A 23201-nucleotide genomic window follows, 5' to 3' on the forward strand; every position below is an offset into this window, starting at 1 on the left:
TTTAGATGATTGGCCATGTTTTATGAAGTCTGGGCCAAGAATCTAAATGCAGCCACTTTGTGAAATCAATGTGGCTAATTTCCAAGTAAACTGTTTAGTTAGCTGATAAACTTTTGTGTATTACAAATTAGAGAGGTACAATTTAGCAACCGGTACTTGTTTCATACATCACTAAGAGACTCAACAAAGCTTACATTCATTTGTTCTGTCTATACTTTTAATCAGTTTTTAAAATTTAACTAATTTAATACCATTGATGTTTAATTTCATTTTAATATTTGTATAATTTTGGATTTTAAATTGTATTGAAATGCTTTTAATGCAAGTCACTTTAAGTTTCCTTTGTGGAGAGATAAAGCAAGAAATAAATAAACATAAACATAATAATAACAACTTCAACCTGGGAAAGAACCCTAATTTGGGGTGTGTGAAACAGTTGTGATGCTGAAGACATAGGAGGAATCTACATCTTCCAGGATATATTTGAACATCAAGACTCTGCAGAAGCTTTGCAGTGAATATGCAGATTTCCCACAAGACAGTGGCTTTCCAAAAACAAAACAAGTAAAAATACTACCACCAGACATCTTTCCCTTATAGATAAAAGTATTTGATTTATCTCTCTGTTGAAGTGAGTAACTTTGCTAAAGCAGAACCGTCAGTCGTTCAAAGAGCTGAGCACAGTACTGTATCGCTTAAGAGGTTGCAGCAAATCCCCTTCATTTCTCCGTTCTGTTTCTTCGGTATATATATTGTGTTGCTTAATGTAGGAAATAACTGAGTCTGGAACCAGATATTTTACACTCTGCCCTTTACATAAGGCCTGTCTTATACTGGTGGCACTGATTTCATTCTGGATCCACTCTCTCACCAAGTGGATATTGTGTTGGTAACGGCTCAAAACCTCTGATTCTGATATACACTGAGAAGAATCACTGCCAGCGCGACTAATGCACACCAGCCCAAACTTGCCCACTATTTCTAAAATGTGTTCTTCTTTCCAAAGATCAGGCACTTGAAATGTCTTCAGAAAATCAGCTCCACAAAGAAGTTTCAACTCTGGGACACCTGCAAGGACATGACAAATGGTTACTGTGTTTCCAAAATGGGTCACTTTCATGGATGTCTTTTGATAAAGTATCTACCCATAATGGTTCACATTTGATCTTTATGCGAAGATACATTGGCAATGTCACCACATCTATTTACTGAGAAGCAGCACAACTTATAAAGTTGGATACGTTCCAATTAATACTTACACATAGTTACACAGCCTAGGAGGTATTTTTCAAATCCCAAGGCAATATGCAGGGAATGATAAGAAGGCATAGGAAACAGATTTGTTGTAGGATGGTATTCTTTTAAAAAAAATTAATGGAGCAAATGTGCAGTCCATCAAGATTCAGCAGTGTTCTAGAAACCATTAAAAAAGCATTACCAAGAATAAACTAGTCCTTCTGTTGTCTGTCACTTATAAAACAACAACATATTGACTGTACTGGAATAGCAAAGAGAACGGCATTGTTTAGCTTTTAAATTATTAAGAAATATACAAATACTTTGTTTAAATCCATGAAACAGTTAAAATTTACAGGGGAATTTGTGTAATTGAACAATATTTCAGTCACAAGTGCTATTCACAAGTGCGCAAGCCACTCCACACACTGCTATCAACTTGGGGTTGATCTGTTGATATAACCTGAACAATCCCATTTTCCTAAAAGCAAATTATAGCAATTGAAGTCCTGGAGAAATGCAATGTTCCTGCAATAGCAGCTGCATTATTAGGGAAAACTTTTGTGCCATCTGTGCAGATGAACAAAAATGATACATTTATTGCAAGGCAAATATCAACTCCTCCAAACCATAAATGAATAAATATTAAGTTTGGCAACAAAAACAAAAAGGTTTAACAACAAAACCACCCTTTGAAAAACTGGTGGAGTTGATGGTGCATTGAATTCCAACCCTGCTGTCTCAGTACTGGTGATCTATACTAACGTGAAATAATATCTATGTGATTCTTGTGACCTGCATTAAATTTTGACCTGTCAGTAGTAGGTGACAAAAGCAGTTAAGTTACACGTGGATCTAGAGATCATGAGACAGATAAAAGTGAGTGGATTATTTGGCCCTGGTCAACTAGATCTCTGTATTTTCTACCAGGGTCATCATGAGAAACTGATAAGGGGAAGTATAATCAAGCACCAGTACTGCATCCTATTGGTGATGCAGAGTACAGGATTGATGGCAAGGAGCATGGGACTGATGGGATGGTATATGAGAATGCAATGAAGGGTATGGAGTGATGATACAGGGATTGAGATGAGTGCAGGCATGGGCAAACTCCCACAATTCCTAACAGCTGTTAGGAATTGTGGGAGTTGAAGTCCAAAACACCTGGAGGGTCAAAGTTTGCCCATGTTTGGATTAGTGTGATGAAGAGGATAAGTAGACAGGTGATTTTGTTATGTGAGTAGAATGTGTGTATGTGTGGTGGTGGCTCTGTGAATGTAGGTTCAAGTATTGAAACCACTATCTGCAACAACTGATCTGCTGAGGGTTAGTCAGTACCAGCAGTTGCCACTTCAAAGCCCATCTTGTGCCAACTACGATGATTATCCAGAAAGTAATATTTTTTTCAAAATACAAAGAATGAATATATTTGAATATATGAATATCTATATATAATAGTCAGTGTTTGTATGTATGTATGTGTGTATGTGGCAGCTTTCTGATTGGCTCCCACTTCCACAGGCCACTGTGACCCACACGAATGACGGACATGGACCAAACTTGGCACACATAACTCCCATTTATTTATTTACAGTATTTATATTCCGCCCTTCTCACCCCAACAGAGACTCAGGGGTAGATCACAGAACATGCATATATGGCAAACATTCAATGCCATTTTATACAGACAAGACAGACATTTGTACATACACAGAGGTATATATAGGGGGTGCTGTCAATCCATCTCCCTGCTGAAGATTCATAAACTTCCTCCTTTTTTGTTTGGATCGCCTGGCATTTTCTGGCATTTTTCCTTTAAGGAGTGCTTTAAAATACCTCCCCCGCTTTTAAGCAGTATCTATTTAACTACTCGCATTCTTTGCTTCGGAACTGCTAGGTTGTTGGAAGCTGGCGTAAAGGCCAGAAGCTCACCATGACCCGGGCTTTGAACTGTCAACTTTAGATTGACAAGATTTACTGTAGCTGGTGGTTTTTGACCTGCTGTGCTAAAGCGCAGCCCAATGGTGATGTGGCAGCAGCAACCTGTCCAAACGCATCTCACCTTATGAACCATCGCTGAAATTAAGATCCTCTGGGGAGCTCCTGCTCTCTATCCCACCACTGTCACAGGCGTGATTGGTGGGGATGAGACACAGAGCTTTCTTGGTGATTGCCCCTCGCCTATGGAACTCTCTTCCTGGTGAGATCAGATCGGCCCCCTCCGTCCTGTCCTTTAGAAGGATGATAAAAACTTGGGTGTGGGACCAAGCTTTTTGGACTGTGCAATAAAGCAGCGATAGGAAACTTTACCAGGCCAATTTAGATTTGACCTAGATGACCAAGATGGTTGTAAACGGTGTATTTTAATATTGTGATAAATATTTTTTCATGTTTATGTATGCTTATACGAATTCTTGTCCCGGCATTGAATTTTTGCCATATATATGCTGTGCTCTGCCCTGAGTACCCTTCGGGGTGAGAAGGGCAGAATATAAATGTTTTAAATAAATAAAATAAAATAAATCTAACAAATTACTGGGGAACATAAAACACTTTGAACCACATTCCAGTAGACAAGAGTTCTTTCTCCCATCCTGGACCTTCCACAGATATATAAACCCCATTTTCCTAGTTTCCAACAGACCTCACAACCTCTGAGGATGCCTGCCATAGATGTAGGTGAAATGTCAGGAGAGAATGCTTCTGGAACTTGGCCATACAGCCCGAAAAACTTACAACATTCCAGTGATTCTCGCCATGAAAGCCTTGGACAATACTTTGAACAGCCTTATGTGTGTTTATGCACTTTTTTAAATGTTTCACTGTTATTTTAATTCTGTAGAAATAAAAGCTGAATTTGAAAATATATCAATTACAAAAAAGTTTGCAGCATTTATCCTGTTTGCCTAAGTCATGGGAAGATATCATGTAGGTTTCTGAAGTTTCATTTCTGAAACTCCTATTGAGGCCCCAATATCTTCCAAGACAAGCATATGCCTCCAAATCTCTCTTTACAGTCACAAAAGACAGAACATACTTTTAAAAAGTGAAAACAAGTTCTTTGGGGTCTAAATACCAAATTTTACCATTTTTCTATACTTCCATGGCATCACAAGCCTGTGATAATATTTTAACATAGGAAGGGTCTGGACTAGGTTGGACAATTTTTCCATCAATCACAATCGTGTAGCATGATGATAGTCATTGATCTTTCCCATCTCTTATGGTTGGTTCCTTTTGGACTATAGATGCAAAGGACCAAACTCAATACCTTCTACCTGCCAAACAGGTCAATTTTCTAAACCTAGAATGGATCAACTTTTTTGCAGCATAGTTCAACATAACAGCATCATGATTAGAAAGATTTCTTGGAAGCGGGGCACATAATGATAGTGGCCGTGTTAACCCTAATCATGCATTCTTATTCCAATAAAAACAAATCTACTAAGACAGGATCTAATTCCAAACAGTTGCTGAGGTCTGGAGATTGGGGAAAAGGATGACACTATAGCAACAACATAATAATGGATTTATGCTTTAGCTGGACAATTTATATTCTGAATACAAACAGAGCATTTGAGAGAATTCATTTTTGAAATCTTTTCTGTCAAAATGAGAAAAACTAAAATTAAGAAAAAATACAGCAGTACAGAAACAATAGATAGGTAGATAGGTGGGTAGATAGACAGATAGCCTTTTTTAGTTCTCCTCTGAATAAATAAATGAGTTGTGCTCATTCACAAGTGAGCACAAATACCAACATGGACAATCAGCATATAATGCACCTTCATCTACCCAAGCATCCATCTTGACAGTCATTAAAAATACATAAAAAGAACAAGTAAGAAGCACCCAAGAATTCCTTTGCAAAAAAGGCATCAAATCTTGAAATGAAGCCAGAATTGAAAAACTGAATTGACTTTTAAAAAACACTGCTGATAAAATCGAATCCAGAGGGAAGGTAAGTGAGAATACAATGTTTGTAGACTTCTGAGGGCTATTGTTAAATAATGATTTTACACCTTCATAACTGATAATGCTTTCCTAAAGTCTAATGTGTATAATAGCGCATCAGTTTCTATTGCCTATCTGAGCCTTTATTTTTGTAAGCTTTTGACTGGTATACTGGAATCAATACTGGTGGAGATAAAGTTATTATAATACTCTGTAAGACCTTTGAGAAGGGAAACCAAAGTAGCCGAAGGCGAAACCACCACTGGTACAAAGGAAGCAGCTAGATTTAACAGCTAGAAAGATCTCATTAAGAGACCAAAAGAGAGAGAAAAAGCCCAGAGACTAAGATATCTATCCAAGTTCAATTTGGAATGAAAGAAAGATCACGTATCCTTTATAAAAATGAAAAAAGAAATGTTGTATATGAGATACCAAACTTTATTCACCTTTATTGGAGATTTGAAATCTTACAGAAGTCACACAAAAGTTGCATGAAAACAGACTCAAAAGCAGACCTGGCAAATGTCTCAAAGGAGTTTTCAAAAGAAAACAGCAAACATGGCAGCTACCAAGAAAGTATTAGAGATGTTGGTGACATTCCCCTCAAAAGTTTAGAGAAAACCCTGAGGATTTCTCAAAAACAAAAGGAGAGGCAAGCTTTCTCCATGCACACTTGCGAAACACATACTTCTCTCCATTTAGACTGAAATTCAAATTGAAGAAGAAACCAGAACCTTCCTTTCCCTTTTTTAAAAATCTCCAAAATCAGAACAGTAAATAAAGAACACTTGGAAAAGAGGAATTCCAGATAAGAAACAATCAGAGCCTGCTAACACCTCCCAACAAAGGATTTCCCCAGGCAGGAAGCAGCCAGGCTTTGAAGCTACAAGGCCATGAAATGCTAATCAAGGTGGCCAATTGCAACATTCTCACCTGCCTCAAACAGACAAGAGTTCTTTCTCCTACCCTGGACATTTCACAGATATATAAACCCCATTTGCCTAGTTTCCAACAGACCTCACAACCTCGGAGGATGCCTGCTATAGATGCGGGCGAAATGTCAGGAGAGAATGCTTCTGGAACATGGCCATACAGGCAGAAAAACTCATAGTAACCCATTATGATTTCTATTATGATGCAACTGTAATATCATCCTACACACCATGTGTTCCTCAGCAAGTCTCTGAAAAGGTGCTCCACTTATAACTACATCTCTTGCTGAATGATGTTTTACTAACCTTTGATCATCATTTGTATGCACCAAAAATAGAAATGTCCAATTTTCCCACTCATACATGGATGCTAAACAACTGATGGTACCAGATTTGTCACTTAAACAAGGAGCATAGTACTTACAGCATGAACAACCTGTGAGTGATGAAGGGAATGATGGCCCAGCAGCTTTTTCTATGGGCTGATTGTTTTCCCCAGGCAGTTTCCTGATATGGTGTGATTTAAGCAGTTCTTTGTAATGGTGCCTGTGTTAAAATAAAGAGCACTGTGTAAGGTAATCCTCTCAGAGATACAGAAAGCGATTATCTTGCACTTTCAGTTTCTAAAACTCAATCGGCTTTTGTGTACTTCAGGGCTTAATTAGATGGCTGGAGAATTTGCCATATTAATTCAGTTCACTGAAAGATTTGTGGCAATGGTAGCTCACACACTTGTCCAATTTGAACATCTTCGATTGAGCATTATTTCCTTTTTATGCTACTGTTATTTCTCTAGGAAAATTTAGGAGATTTGTATCTTTTGCTGGATCTCTGCTTCAGAAAATGCTATAAAATGTAATAAACATTTCATTAAAATTCATTACAATTAAAACCAGTATTAAAAAGTGAAAGGAGCAAACAAAAAAGACGAGCCATTTGCTATTATTCAAAAGACTACTTGAAGCATACTCAACACAGCTGATTTTTATTTCTCTTTTGAGAGTAAGGCATCCAAATTGCTTTTGAAAATCGTCAACTTTCAAAAGGGGTCTAAATGCTATTTTTGAGTGCTTTTCAAAAAAAGTACTAACCCAAAGCTCCCCTCAATATGAGGAGCAGACATGCAAATCTTCAATTCTTTTTTCATTCTCATGAACAAGAACAATTTCAGCTATCTTTTTTATCACTTTTTTATCACATTTTATGTGAAATTTCAAGCACTATTTGTTTTCTAGGGCTTAAAAAATCATTTCAAGAAATATAAATATGGTTTGCCTGAGCTAGGAAATGTATTTTTAATGCAGAACATACACATTTCTTGCAAAAGGCATGGATTCTTGTGCAAAAATGTTGCCCCATCCTGCACATTCTAAATATTAGACAAACTGTATGAAAATTAGATATTTTGCACAAAAATCATGACACAGCAGAATTATGTGTAGTTTTCCTGCACATGAATTTTGCATAAGATAAATATTTTTAGAAGAAAACCCATGTGCATTTTTGTATAAATGACTTTTTCTCAGTGAGATTCCCAAAGGCAAAAATTCTCAGGCTGGTCTCCTTTTCTATAGCAAAATATTTCAATTGTTAGCACCCCTTCTTTTTTCTGAGTATTCTTCATATTTTGTGTGCAATTACCTACATTTATTTATTTTTATTTACTATAGTTTTACCCCGCTCTTTTCACCCCGAAGGGGGACTCAGAGATGCTTCCAAGTTGGAAATATTAAATGCCATATAAACAACAAACAAATACAATATACACAAATATTAAAATCATTAAAATTTAAAACACATAGTATTTTAATACATTACATAATACATTAAAGTCAGCTATTAAAATGACACAAATTCGAGGTCACAGTCCAGGAGCAATTTCAATCGTATGACATTATTTCATTGCTGCCTATTGCACTGACTTCTCCAAAAGCTTGGTCTCATAGCCAAGTTTTCAGTTTCTTACTGAAGGTCAGGAGGGAGGGAGCTGATCTAATTTCACTGGGAGGTGGGACCAAGAGCAGGGCCTCCTCAGAAGATCTTAACCTCCAAGATGATTCACAGAGATACGGTCAGACAGTTAAGTTGGGCTGGAACTGTTTACATGTTTGGATCCAAGCAAGATCCTATTGAACAATTCAATACATGACAGTCTGATTGTAGAATCATTTCTCTTGTTACTTTTGAAGTAAGGGAGAGGCAAAGTAGTCACACAATGGTCAGAAGTAACCGCAGAATTGCCTAGTTTCAGACACCAGTGAGGAAGCCTGGTCAAGATGTTTTTAGAGAGCTCAAGGAATCCCTCCACTCTGACCTAATGTATATACCCATGAAAAGTGGACCTCATGTCTACACCAAGGGCAGGTTTTGAGGCCAAAATTATGGATTTTGATATGAGCTGTGGATAAGTCGAGGTCATCCCATGAAAAGCATCATTGCCTACTCATGGGACCGGCCACTTTTGATCACCAGTGCTATTTTCCCATATGGACATTCAAACGGGCATGAAGCAGCATCACAACAAGAGAGTAGAGAGAGTTGATGCATCTTTTAAGTTTCCCTGAAATGAGACTAAGCTCTCTCCTTTCACCACTCAACTCAGAGAAAGGGGGTGGCTTCTTTTTTTTTAATAAGAGCTAAGGCACAGTACTAATACTGACCTATGGATAAGCTGACCGAGTTTTGGGGGTTGATATTTTGATGGAAATGACTTAAGACTTATACATGAGTATATAGGGTGTTTCTATAGAAGAAGGGTCCCAGGTGAAGTTGATCTCCTCAAGCCAATTTGGGGGGAAAGGGGTGGAAATCTTTTACCTAAGAGTACAAACTGACTGGTCTCCCTGTAATGTCATCCTTTGAGCAAAACATGGGAATATACATGCTTCAGTTCAAAATATACTGCATGGATAAGCCCCTAAAATTTAAGCATGAACCAGTGTCATAATTCTTCTGCACTTACTTGACCATTCAGGATTGTTGGCAGTTGGGGTGTTGGTGGCAGGAATAAGCAATGCAACTTTAAACTGAATCCACTACTCTGTGAGGAGTTACACATGATCATAGTTGTCAAGATCAGGAAGCAACTGCATTGCTGCTTCCTAAATAAGCAGCAAGGAATGAGGATGATTCATTTAGGTGTCTACAGAGGTTGAGAGCAAGCAAGAGTCACGTCCTTCTTAATGGGTTCAGGCTTACAGCACATTAATAATGAAAACATGGTGGTTGCTTAAAATGTTTTATGACAGAAAGGATTCCTTTCCCCCCATATGTCTCTATTTTAAGAAGTGCCAATCCATCTCCCCAACCTATCTTCGCTTAACTGAATGTAATACCCCTTGAACTCTATAGGCTTATTTGTCAACACACATGTAGTGTTAGCTAGCAACACAAATGTTAATATTTCTCAAGCTATCACTGTGAAATATATGTAATCGATGTCACTAAGTCCTGCATGGGCAGAGTCAACACAAACTGAGATTCAAAGTGAACAAAAGACTAAACAAAAAAAGTACCAAGCTATATATATGTTATTTATATGTTCATTTCATTAAAAAAAATCTTCCCTTGTTTGGATTATATTTCAGTCATGCACGTGACTTGCAAATAGGATTCACTGGTAAATCTGTTTGGCAGTACTGCAACAAGAACATCCAAACACTGTAGAAAATAAATATACCCAAAGGACCTTTTGCTGCAAAAAAGGGCAAGGCACCCACCAGCTGGTCAAAACAAAATACACAGAACTTCCCTCTCCCACTTGCTAATTCCCAACACATCTTGCAAAAAAGCGCCTTGTTTTGAGGTTTTGCAGAGACAGGGTCACTAGTCATTTCTCATATTTACAGAAATCCTAGAGGATTAAGAAAAGCAGATTGTAACAACTGCACAGCAGAATCTGCTAAGCATTATTTGAATATCAGTTTTACAGGCCAGGCAGAATGTACGTGAGAGCTGTCAGGCTGGGCATTGCAAAGCAAACAGGAAGATATACTCTTAGAGCTACAACAAGTGAGCATTTTGCTCTTGTGCTTTTTTTCTTCTGATTCCTGGAATTAACAGTTATTTTTTGCTTGTCAGGAATGAGGAACAGCATCAAGAGAGAAAGCCAAACAGAATCTAAATAAAGCAAGATGATGTGTCACAAACAGAATGCAATCAGTGACAGAACTGAGTCGTTGTCAACATGGAACCTGGAGGGAGACCAGGTGCAAAGGCTGTGCAGTGCCTTCCAAAACAAATGTACATGGGCTGAAGGCGGGAGCTAGATCTACCAGCTCTTTGAAAGAGAAAAACATTGAAAGAGTTGTGAGCTTGTAAACTGTGTTGATGTCAAAATGTAGTTTATCTTACACATACATGTATGCATGTGTCTGCCCAGAGAGGAAGGTTTAATTTTACAGAGGTTTGTCCAAAAGACAGAAGAAGGTAGTAAAGAATTTATAAGTTTCTGAAATAGTAATATGAATGGTACTTGAAGGGGGTCATCTAACAATTTCCTTTGACAGCGCTTTCAAATAAACAAGACTGGAATGCATGTATTGTCTCATGCAGTGCTAATCAAATATTTTATACATATAACCCGCCAAATAGGCACCTAAATATATCATGATATTTTTTCTTCTTGTTCCCCCACCCACAAATCTCAGAGTTTCATTGGCCGTGCTACCTGGAAGACTGCAGAAGTTGTAAACAGCAAACAAAATGTCTCAATCCTAGTGGTCTTGCAGTTATGAATAGATTTCAAATGGCCTATACTATAATGTGCTTGAGAAGCTAAAAATGTGCAACATTTTTCTGCTCAAAATTGGGTTGTGTTGGGAAATAATTTGGACTTAATAGGCAAATAAGTTTGGCAGACTGGCAAGAAGACCCTTGAAATTTCCCAAACCATAAAAATACCAAAATGCTGCAAGGAAGGGCAAGGCACTCACCAACCAGCCAAAAATTAAACCTGCATAATCCAGCACAGTAACAAGCACAGACCAGGGCCAATGTGTTAAGCTGTTTGCATAGCAACGGAGCCAGATGACTCAAGCAAGCAAATCTCCTCTCCAGCATGTACATGGGGCACTGGGAGGAAAGAGATAATGCAATAGTCCAAGATCATTAGTTGTCTTAACTTGCTGGAGAAGCTCTCCTTACTTGCCTTGTGTGTGTATGACTTACATGCACACACTTACATCTCATCTACATAGTTGTTTCATGAAATTTACAATGAAGAATATCTTTGACACACACAGATGATACTATCTTCTCTTTGATCAAACAAGCTTTGACACAACCTTCTAGTTTGTGGCCTGCCATGTTTTAGCAACGTGAAATGCATTTAGACATTCATTCTAAGATATTCTTGTTAATGATGACAATGCCAAGAAAAATGTCCTTAGATGAAACGAAAAGTGAAGGCAGGCTTTCTTAAGGACTTTAGATTGTTCAAGCTGCAGCCCTAGAAAGTGCAGGGAAGTGGCATGAAGAATAGAAAATAAATCTAATCATAGGAAAGTATAAAGAGTCTTTCAGGAAGGAGGGGGAAGAAACAGGAGAGCAGAACAGACTTCTGCAAAGGTGGCTGAAGGACAGAGGCAGGTAGAGAAGGGTCAAGGCTATGAATGGACAATAAGACAGGTAGGTATTGGATTCCAGACTTCAAGCACAATCAGTGTGCTTCTGTATGCTACCCAATCACTCCCGCTTGTAGCAGGAGCAGTTAAACAAACCATAGACTTTTGGTAGGTGCTTTATCGATTGTGATATGTAAGCACAATAGGAAGGTGGTTCTTTGGACTATTTCTCTAACAACAACCCAGAGAATTAATCCAGAATTTGTTTACACTGTACTTATTCTCTGGCCTGCTGAGGAAGAGGTGAGACAAAGTTACTTTACTGTTTCATCTACACATCTACATATCACAATACACTGCAATGCTGAACTCTGGGAGACTTACGGGCTATTTTTGCCCCCTTCTATAGGCCACAACAACTATTCCCTATTGCAAAAGTTTGGGGGAATAATCACAATAATAATCACGGTTTGAAGCCTCTGGAGCACCATTTCTCAACCTGGGGGTCGGGACCCCTGTGGGGGTCATGAGGGGATGTCAGAGGGGTCATCAAAAACCATCAGAAAACACTTTATTTTCTGTTGATCATGGGGGTTCTCTGTGGGAAGTTTGATCCAATTCTGTCGTTGGTGGGATTCAGAATGCTCTTTGGAGGTGAACTATAAATCCCAGCAACTACAACTTCCAAATGTCAAAGTCGATTTTCTCCAAAGTCTACTAGTGTCCACATTTGGGCATATTGAGTATTTGTGCCAAGTTTGGTTCAGATCCATCATTGTTTGAGTCCACAGTGCTCTCTGGATGTAGGTGAACTGAAACTCCAAAACTCAAGGTCAATGCTCACCAAACCCTTCCAATATTTTCTGTTCATCATGGGAGTTCTGTGTGCCAAGTTCGGTTCAAATCCATCATTGGTGGAGTTTAGAATGCTCTTTGATTTTAGGTGAATTATAAATCCCAGCAATTACAACTCCCAAATGACAAAAACAATCCCCTCCAACCCCACCAGTATTCAAATTTGGGCATATCAGGTATTTGTACCAGATGTGCTCTAGTGAATGAAAATATATCATGCATATCAGATATTTACATTACGATTCATAACAGTAGCAAAATTGCAGTTATGAATAGCAAAGAAAATGTTATCGTTAGGGGTCACCACAACATGAGGAACTGCATTAAGGGGTCACGGCATTAGAGAGGCTGAGAACCACTGCTCTGGAGGAACTCAACTACTAATTTGAAGGCTACTGTAAGCAGGTGCAACATAATACATTGGCATATCCACAACAAGTGTAAGCTGTCTTCAGTTCCTGCTTGTTGGGACTCTGAAAGTGGCCATTAATATCAACACTTCAGACAGAATAATGGGCGACTGTAACTTACTTGACACATTATTCATATGAAAGGAATCCATGCACACAAAAGGATAGTAGGCTCATGTTTACTTGCAATGTTGGTTCACGCTACCTTAGACATATTCAATATAAAAACATTATCAGCATTACCTGAGAACTGCTATGGTCTCAATCCACTGTCTCTGTTGACTCTCCCAAGGATCCACTCTGATCCAATCTGATGTCTCAAGTGCAAGATGAGCCATTGCTACTCGATGCTTTGCTGCCACTAATCCTTGCTTTCCATAATCATCGTTAACTGGTGAAATTATACCTCCAATCACTTGGTACTTTCCTTAGTAGGGAAAGAGAACAATAAATAAAATCCAGTGTTTTATATTGTTTTTGTAATAGCGATAAATGAAAAACTGAAAACTGTGTAAACAGTAAAACCCATTGTTCCTTCTCTTCTGTGATTAAACTGTTGGAAGTTCTATTATTGAAGCTTTAACTCTATTAGACAGTACTAAAAGGAAGAGTGGATAAGCATAAAATCTTCTGCAAATAGAAACATTTTTCATCTATAATGCATAGGATTAGACAGACGGAAGATAAGGTTAATGAATTTTTAGTTCAAGTAACTGTACCAGAACAGCTTCAAGATAGCTCAGTTGATGAATGTTTTAATTGACCAATGTTTATTTCTTTGTATTTGATGCATACTGGTTAACAAGATTATCATGCCTTATCCTTATTCTAAAGTGCCAATATTATGTTTCTACAAATGCGTCCTGCAATTCTCTTTAACAATACACAACCAAACACACCACTACAAAAAGGGGAATAAATGGTTAAGAAAAGGTTATTTAGCCCAAGACAAGAATGTTACAGCAAAACTTATTTATCTGAACTTCTTTTTGCTAACAGATCTTCTTCCATATGATTGAACATGTTAATTAAAATGTGAAAAGAGTATCTTATTTCTCAGTACTGTAATGAAATGTAATGAAATCACTGAAACAGTAAGCTTTTCGAGGCAGGCCCTCAAGTCCACAGTTAAAGTTAGGAAAAGTCAATATCATATTTTCTTAGAAGTCATAAAATTCACCAATGAATAAACAGCAAAGGAGTACTGCAGGAAGACAAGCTTTCATCTGTATGTTTCCAAACGCTGCATGCCAAGTGAAAATGTCTAGCTACATAAAGAATCTCAAATGTTTTCATGGATTAGTGCTGGCAATGATGTCAACCTAAACCATTCAAAGTTGCAGTTATTTATCATGAACATGTATGAAACAGCTTTAAATCACTCAGTATTGTCTACTGAATGGCAACAGCTCTGCGGGATCTTTTCCAGCCTTGCTTTAACAAAGACTCAGAAGTCAACTTAGGATCTTACAAACACAACACATGTATTCTGCCTCTCAGTCAACAATACTGAGTACACAATATCCAACCATCAAGAATTCCCCCAGAATTCCATTTATAAACATATTATTTTCTTAAGTAATATACTGGTATAATTTCTTCCAAAAAGGGCAAGGCAATTTCCAATTTCAAAACACTAAACAACAAAGTATTTCAAATGTCTTGTTGTTTTTGCTTTATTTACCATCAATTTAAGTTCTAGCTTTTCAAAAAGTTATTTGTACATTTAAGCCACCTTGGATGCCTCTAACTCAGCATTTCTCAACCCGGGGGGGGGGGGGGGGGGTTGTCACGAGGGGGTGTCTGAAGGGTTGTCAAAGACCATCAGAAAACACAGTATTTTCTGTTGGTCATGGGGTTCTGTGTGGGAAGTTTGGCCAATTCTATCGTTGGTGGGGTTCAGAATGCTCTTTGATTGTAGGTCAACTATAAATCCCAGCAACTACAACTCCCAATTTTTCCCCAAACTCCAGCGGTGTTCACATTTGGGCATACTGAGTATTTGTGCCAAGTTTGACATCATTGTTTGAGTCCACAGTGCTCTCTGGATGTAGGTGAACTACAATTCCAAAACTCAAGGTCAATGTCCACCAAACCCTTCCAGTATTTTCTGTTGGTCTTGGGAGTTCTGTGCGTTCATATGCACCTAATACACATAAGAACAACAACAGCCTTTAAATAATTGTGTGTATGATGCAAGATCTGTGTATACCGAAAGCAAAGGTGTCACAATCAGTCACCCAAGTGGACAGCTTTGGATTTTTGAGTATTTTGGAATTCTGGATAACGGGTACTCAACCTGTAAATAATTAAACTCTGCTATTCTGTGCTTTTCTTCCTCAAACGTGACCCAGACTAGGAAAATAAAAGTGAAATGACATGAAGGGGATAACTTCAAACTGCATATGACCAGGTAAAGGATCAAAGATATGAGATCTGGCAGCCAGACAAAGTGGAAGGGAAAACAAATCTAAGTGGGTATGCAGTAATTGCTACCATCTGTTTCATTCTTGCAAACTAATATGGAAATTATGTTGCCTTGTAAGACCCACAGATAATTAATAATCACATCCAAAAGCTATGACTTTTCCCTGCTGATCAAGGAGGTTGCAAAGCATGAACCATTGCCTTTCACAACTACAAATCTCACAAGAGGTCTTGGATCCTGGTCCAGTCATTATTTCAGCCCTACAATTTCACAACGTCCCATATTGCTCTTATTAGGCGAGAAGGCATTATATGAAACACAGAACTCTTCTTGCTAATTTTTCACTAGCTGTAAATTAAGAATCCAGCAAAAGATATCCCAAAGAAGACAATGCCTAATGTGTTCCTTCCCGTGTGTATATATGCAACATTGCATAATAAAGTAGCAATTTCCTTATCTGTCTGAATTCTCTGAAATTTGCCAAAACACTCAGGGCTGACAGAAGCTCTAAAATATTACCCAGTAATATTCCCAGTAAGCTGGGACAACCATATATAAACTAGCCATGACAGATGATTTTTCTAATCTATTTTTAGTAGGTTCCAGTAATGGGCACTCTAGACTCTGCCATAAAGTAATTTATGGCCCCACTTCAAATCTACACTTTAATAGAAAGTGCAAACCCTTCTATTAAAGTGAAAAACTGAAGTGAGGCCATAACATTGCATCATGTTTATCACAGACCAATTACTCCAGGTCATACTGGCTACAATTACAGTTAGAAAGCAGTCTTCTGTTTTCAATCTGGGGAAGAGCAATAAAAACATTCTTGAACGGGTGTGTTGACTCTGCAGCATCTTGTAATGTTAAATTGGCCATCTTGAATCTGAAAACTGTAAAATCCGGTCATTGTCTTTCATACTAATATTCCTTGATATTAAAAAAAGAAAAAGAAAAAAAAGAGCTCTATCATTCAATAGATGAAAATTGAGACACATCAGCCAAACAACACCAGAGTTTGGTCAAGATATTAAACTGATGAGGAAGAACACGCAAGCTAGAAGAGGCTGCAACAGTTTGTCCTTACCTTACTCTACTAGGAAGGGAATCATAGAATCATAGAGTTGGAAGAGACCTCATGGGCCATCCAGTCCAACCCCCTGCCAAGAAGCAGGAAAATCACATTCAAAGCACCACCAACAGATGGCCATCCAGCCTCTGTTTAAAAGCCTCCAAAGAGCTTCCACCACACTCCGGGGCATTGAGTTCCACTGCTGAACAGCTCTCACAATTAGGAAGTTCTTCCTAATGTTCAGATGGAATCTCTTTTCATGTAGTTTGAAGCCACTGTACCACATCCTAGTCTCCAGAACAGCAGAAAACAAGCTTGCTCCCTCCTCCCTGTGACTTCAATTCACATATTTATACATGGCTATCATGTCTCCTCTCAGTCTTCTCTTCTGCAGGCCAAACATGCCCAGCTCTTTAAGCCGCTCCTCATAGGGCTTGTTCTCCAGACAGTTGATCATTTTAGTCACCCTCCTCTGGACACATTCCAGCTTGTCAATATCTCTCTTCAATACAAAGAATCTTCATTTCTAATTTTTGAATTGTGAACTCAGTGAGCAACAATCAGAAGACACAAAGGGATATAGGGGAGAGGAGATATAAACTTTAAAAACACCTGAAAAGGTACAATGACAGAGAATTAAACAGGATCTTTCTTTCCAAATTGTGACAGTTTCCAAAAACTCACTTACTGATGAAATGATATCAAGGAATGGTTCAACCTGGTTTCTTCAAGGCCCCTTCAACACTGCCCCTACATCCCAGGATCTCATCCCAGATTATTTGCTAATCCCAGGTTTTCTAGTAGAGGGGACTCATATAATCCAGTTTAAAGTGGATAATCTGGGATCAGCTCCTAGGATATAGTGACAGTGTTGAAGGGGCCTAAGATCCAAAGACTGGGAGCAGCCATCAAGAATGTCTTCTTCTTTGTCCCCACTAAATAAACTTAAGAAGGTGATGGGACAGAAAGAAGGGCTTCTCCAGATGATCTTAAGAGCTGTAATGAGTCCATAAAGGAAGATATGATTCTTCAAATATACTCCCACAAAGAATTAACACACCTCTCTCCCCAGTCACCTAGTTTTCTGTATAGGTTGTCCACCAAGTCAACCAAAGTTGTTTCCATTATCAGCCCTTATCCAGGAAGATATTCAAAGAGGAAATATGAATGTGACCAAGCACATGACTGTGACCGAGCTAAATCATGCTTTATTTGTTTGTTTTAGGTATGGACACACCACTGCTCAGCACCCCGAGTCCCATAACAGATTAAAATATACTTTAAACAAATAGATTAAAATGTTTAATGATAAAATGACAAAACACTCCTTAAAAGTAATTTATTTTCTGTAGGTACAATACATTCAAAGACGGGGAGTGCTGAAGATTTTAGATGGGGTGGGGAATAGATGACATTTCTCAGTATTATATGGCTTTGTTTGGTTAATGAATAAAAAAAATTAATGAATTTATATATTTAGTTTACAGCATCCCCATAAGCTCCAGAAGTTTAAAGGAGACAGTGTTTCAGGGTTTAAGAAGAATTATCAGAGATTACACTCTAACCTTTTCTTTAGATTACAAGGAAATATCTTATCATGCAGTATTTAATTTTCCCAAGTTTCATTCTGTAATGGAAAATCAAAGTTAAACTTATGCCAGCAACCACTGTGACATTAATTAAATCTGACACTAACGTGGCATCAGGGATCAGGCAGTTTCTTTTTTTGGTTGAATAGTGGTTGCTTTAAATACGATGCAAATCCCAAGCAAAGGTGATAGAAGAGGTTTTATTAAATAGTATACACCCTTCCTGGTGCTACTAGTTATCTGGATCTTAAAATGCATTCAACATCTGTTAATGGGGATTAAAGGGCAACTTCCAATGCAGCTGCTATCAGGATGATACCATTGTGCTAGAAAGGATGATATAATTACTAGCAAGCAGAAGACAGCTGGCAATTACTCTCCAGATATCCAAGAAAGGATAGTCTTCAGTAAGTATACACTAATTGAGAGATGGTCAGCAGTGGGATTTTGTGTTTGGGGCAGCCAATGCAAACAAAAAGCAGCATGATGCTTGGAAAGGATGGTGCAGAGAAGACTTCTTAAGAACTAGGACAAAAATGGTCCCTTGAAATTTACTTACATGGACTTAACTTGTAACTTCCTTCACCAGACATGATATTCAGCCCATTGTGATTTACAAAAAGTTGAATAGAACATGCATCCCTCCTGTATATTATGTTACTGACATAAAATGAAATGCCATCTTGGTTGCTTCATGTGATTCATTATTATTAGGACTCTCTCATGGGATTTTCTACCTATGTAAAAGTTGGTATTGCATTCAAGGATAACAACTTTTCTGCAACTCATCTTGCTTTCCCTAATCTGGTGTCCACCAGATGTATTGGAATACAGATGTAGCTGCAGACATAGACCTTGTCCTACTCCAGTGATGGGCAACCTTTTGAGCTTGGTGTGTCAAAATTCGTCAAAAAAACCTGAGTATAACTCAGATGGGGTGCCACTTTGAGAAATCCCCCCATAATTTTGCGATATTTATAGTTTAAATAACAAAAATGCATAATTGTAATATATAACTGCATTTAATAACCCAAAAACTAATTATTTGACTTACCTGCTTAGTGACTTCTGAGTTCATCCTTCAGTCGGTTTCTTTTGTTGGTCTTGATATTATTTAACTTGTGTGGGGTGCCATGAACTAAGATAAGTGAGGGGGAGGGGAAATTCTTTAACTAACCTGTCTATTAGTGACCTTTTTGTTGCTGAATTTCATTGACTAAATCTTCAATTGAAGGTTGGTATTTTGTGCACTTTAAGCCCAAGCAAGTGCTACTAACATCATCTGTCAATCTGGTTTTGATACTATTTAACGCTGAAAATAAGGTCTCACAAAAGTACGTAGAGGTAAAAATTGTGAGCAAACCCATTGCTCACAAAAAGTGAGGTCAAAGATCCCTTAACGGCCTAACTGAAAGTCCCAGAACTAGATGCACTATTCTGCCGTTTTGGGCTACAGACCTCCGGCACAGAGTGTCTACACTACAACAAATGTTTCATCCTCGGCTACTGCACCTGGCCATGCAGGAGCCGAGGATGAAATGTCCTTCTCGGTATGCAGCCCTATACTTCTCTGTATGCAGCCGCATGTGGCCACGTGTCATCAAAAATGGCTATGCTGACACGCGTGTCATAGGTTCGCCATCATGGTCCTACTCCTTCCCAACGATCCTATCTCCCTTAGAACAGACATCTTTCCCTTTTTCTAAAAGCTTTGATACTGAGCATACAATTGCAGAGGACCAGCATGATGTCATGGTTTGAGTGCTGGTCTATGTCTCTGGAGACCAGGGTTTTAATCCGACTTAGCCATGTAAACTCATTGGGTGACATTGGGCAAGTCATTATCTGTCTTCCTCTGAAGGAAGCCAAGGGCAAATCCCTTCTAAACAAATCCTGTCAAGAAAACCCATGACAGGTTTGCCTTGGGGTCACCATACATAAGAAACAACTTGAAGACATGCTACAACATACCAGTGCACTATTTTCCTGGTTTTCCATTTTAACATGCAGTCCAGTAAACCAATCTTTTTTTTAGACATTTTTCTTAGTATTGTCTGGTGATTATTTGGGAAAATGAATAGTTGGAATTAAAGAGCACATTCTAAGGATTATTTCTGCGTTTGATTTATTAAAATATTCCCACCCAAACCGAAGTAACGAAGGTAGAGGCATTACTTTTCATTCAACCCTCATACAAAGAAAAGGCCCTGAACTATAAAAAAACAGATTGACTAAATGGAGGCTTATTTATTTATTTATTTATTTACGACATTTATATGCCGTCCTTCTCACCCCGAAGGGGACTCAGAGCGGCTTACAATATATACATAAAATATATTATATTATTAGCATAGTACAATATCATTTCTATATTCTAAACTAGCAGTTATAAAACCTTTTCAGACCTGGAAGCCTTCAAAGGACATCTATTTTCCATGGAACCCTAACTCTATCCCTGATGTGTTTAATCAGAATAGATATTTTGGATCATTCTACTCTAATTCAAATACGTTTTCCAATTTCCTATATAAAGTGTTTGAGAATTTTTTTTTACTACACACTTGTTCAGATAGCAAAGAAAATGTTGAAATGTGAAGCCACATACTGCATACGTGATAGCAGATGTAGTACAAAATAGCTATTATGGAGACTGTAAATCAAATAGTTGGCCTCATGTGGTTTTCTTTTAAAATCAGTTTTAAATTTGATTTTTTGCACAAATCCTAAGATGCTTTTATGGAAACCTAGGGTTCTGCAGAACACAGATTGGAAATTGCTGTTCTAAACAATCCTCATTGTGCACACAACTACTATTTATATTAAAACAGACTGGGCTTTCATTTGAGAAATGTTTGCCATAGTATTTAAACTATTATAATAGAACAAACATTCCTTGGACTTCAGATAAAAGAACAGCAAAACAAAGACAAGAAATAGCAGAGCAGCATCAGCAAAAAGCAGTGTGCAGGATACATGGTATCTCTGCTCAACCAATACTTTTAACAACTAGGGGAAGAACCAATGTTAGCAGGGATGTGTCCTATATTTGGCAGCTTGAGTAACCAGTCTTCTCAGATGATAAGGGCAGTGATATGTTCTGGCCTTCCAATCTTGACTGGATGACACTTCTAGCTTTGATTTACTTTCATTTTCATTTATTTGGGAAGATTTTATTCTGCTGATGGGGAAACTGCCCAGGGTTAGCTTGGGTGATATGGGGGTACTTTTTCTCCTGATTTTTTTTTAAATGGGTTCTTGTGCAATAGGAAACACGTTCCCCATCCCTGTCTGAATCAAACAGCTACATTTAATCACATTGGTGGCTAAGGGGAATACAGCCAAGAAAGGAGATTGAAAATAGCTACATATATTGTAGACATTTAGCTTTAAGTAAATGTTAAAAGTAAGACATTTAGCTTTGATCCCAATTTTTTAAGCCTAGGCCTATTCCATCTTCCATTCTTCCCATTTTGAAATACAAAACAGTCTAGAAAACGTAAAGGTAAAACCCATAATTCATTCCTGACCATTTTGACACTGCAAAAAGCAATGCAAGATAATAACAGCACAGGGGAACACGAGGGTCTGAATGCATTAGCACTAACAGATTGCAAAAAGATATTTGGCACCATCAGCACAGTACTAAAAGGCACTTGTAGAACAAGAAATTGAATCACATTATGGAGAGGAAATCTAACCATGCATGACAAGGCATGAAAAGTTAAACATGGTTTCCCATGAGTAATAATAAAATACAAAAGGGTGTATTATTTTCCTGGCTACTCATTGGTCAACATTGCATTAAGGAAGTGACTTCATAATATTTGCTCACTACAGAAACAGAAGACAGAGACATTCGTTTAATTTAAGGAGACAAGGTTGCTTAGGGAATAGTCCTTTACTTAAGAATGACAAAGAGATGAGACAGGGAAGGAAACAGTTTTCAACTAAAAAGATCCTTAGCAAAAATATTTGTTTAAATTTAATTGAAAAATTAATTTGCACTGAGTTGATGTTAATGAGATAGGTCAAGCGACCTATACACAAGTCTGTGTGTGTTTGTTTCCTTGCAGATAATAATTACCGTGATCAAGGTATTGCACTCAGAAAACCATTATTGTTTTGGAGCTTATGTTCAGATCAGCCTGAAAGACTGAAATGTTAACTTTTTTGGACTGCAAGTTCAAAAATCCCACACTCATTTTCCCTGGACTGAGAAAAAATTCAAGAATTTCTTGAATAACTTTGATGCACTCTTATCTTGTTAGATCTGGACCATTCAGTAACATAAACTCCCAATAAAAACAGTGTAGAACTCTGTCGTGTTGAACTTGCATCTCAAATATCAGTATGGCTGACAATCTGATACTAGATTCATTTCCAGCATCAATAAGCTTTCACTTTAAGAGTAGTAAAACACTGTTTGGAATTGACTATTTGCAAACTGCTTACAGACAATTGCTTACTTGCAATCATGTGCTTTCCTCAACAACAGAGGTATAACTATATAACGTCATCCCCATAACTTAACACAGGATAACATTACACTTTTTGTGATATTACTCAATACTTCTCAAGCTATCTGATCTGGGGAACCAGCAGGCTTTCCCCTCCATGTACCAAAAACTGGCACCTTATTTGTGCCCATTGGCTAAAACTGTCTTCCTTTTCCTTAAAACTTGCTGCAGACTTCCAGCTAAAGGTTTGTGGGCAAACACTAATTTGCAAGCTACTGCTTTTGAGCAGCAGTGGCATAACTATAACTTTCAATTACTTTTACAATTATGATATATCTATAACTTTCAATTACTTTTACAATTATGAGAGTGTGGCTCCACTAAACAGTGGATAAAGAATATCACATAGATACAGACTTGGTTCATACACTGCCTCAAGTTATATTATGGTTGCTGAGGTGACACTTAACTGGAATGAAGAGGCATTTTTAATAGCAGAGGCCAGTGGCATATACTAGCATTAAGATAGGATAAAATAACAGCAACCTAGAACATAACTATTCTAGTTAATTTGAGAAACAAGAAATTAAGAGTTAGTGTCGTATGCTAGGGCTCTCCCAGTGTTGAGGGCGGAAGTTTGTCAAAGAAACACAAGGTGAGCCAAGATCACATTTACTTGAATGGAAAACTAAAGGTCTGGCTAG

General features: G+C 37.9%; 1 protein-coding gene across 2 annotated transcripts in view; it reads right to left on the reverse strand.

Moving 5' to 3' along the window:
* Window positions 1-588: 588 nt before the first annotated feature.
* The window catches only part of NMNAT3 (nicotinamide nucleotide adenylyltransferase 3), a 47514-nt gene continuing 24901 nt past the window's right edge, over window positions 589-23201 (reverse strand). Inside the window, exons 3-5 of one of the 2 annotated variants that reach the window (XM_067465958.1) lie at window positions 13195-13378; window positions 6559-6668; window positions 589-1068 (exon numbers count right to left, since the gene is read on the reverse strand). In XM_067465958.1, coding sequence (XP_067322059.1) covers window positions 659-1068; window positions 6559-6668; window positions 13195-13378 — 704 coding nt within the window. In that variant the 3' untranslated portion in view covers window positions 589-658. Of the gene's footprint in view, window positions 1069-6546; window positions 6669-13194; window positions 13379-23201 lie in introns of both variants that reach the window. The other variant, XM_067465957.1, reaches the window with a different exon arrangement.

This window comes from Anolis sagrei, chromosome 3, assembly GCF_037176765.1.
Source record: "Anolis sagrei isolate rAnoSag1 chromosome 3, rAnoSag1.mat, whole genome shotgun sequence".
Classification (NCBI taxonomy): Eukaryota; Metazoa; Chordata; class Lepidosauria; order Squamata; family Dactyloidae; genus Anolis; species Anolis sagrei.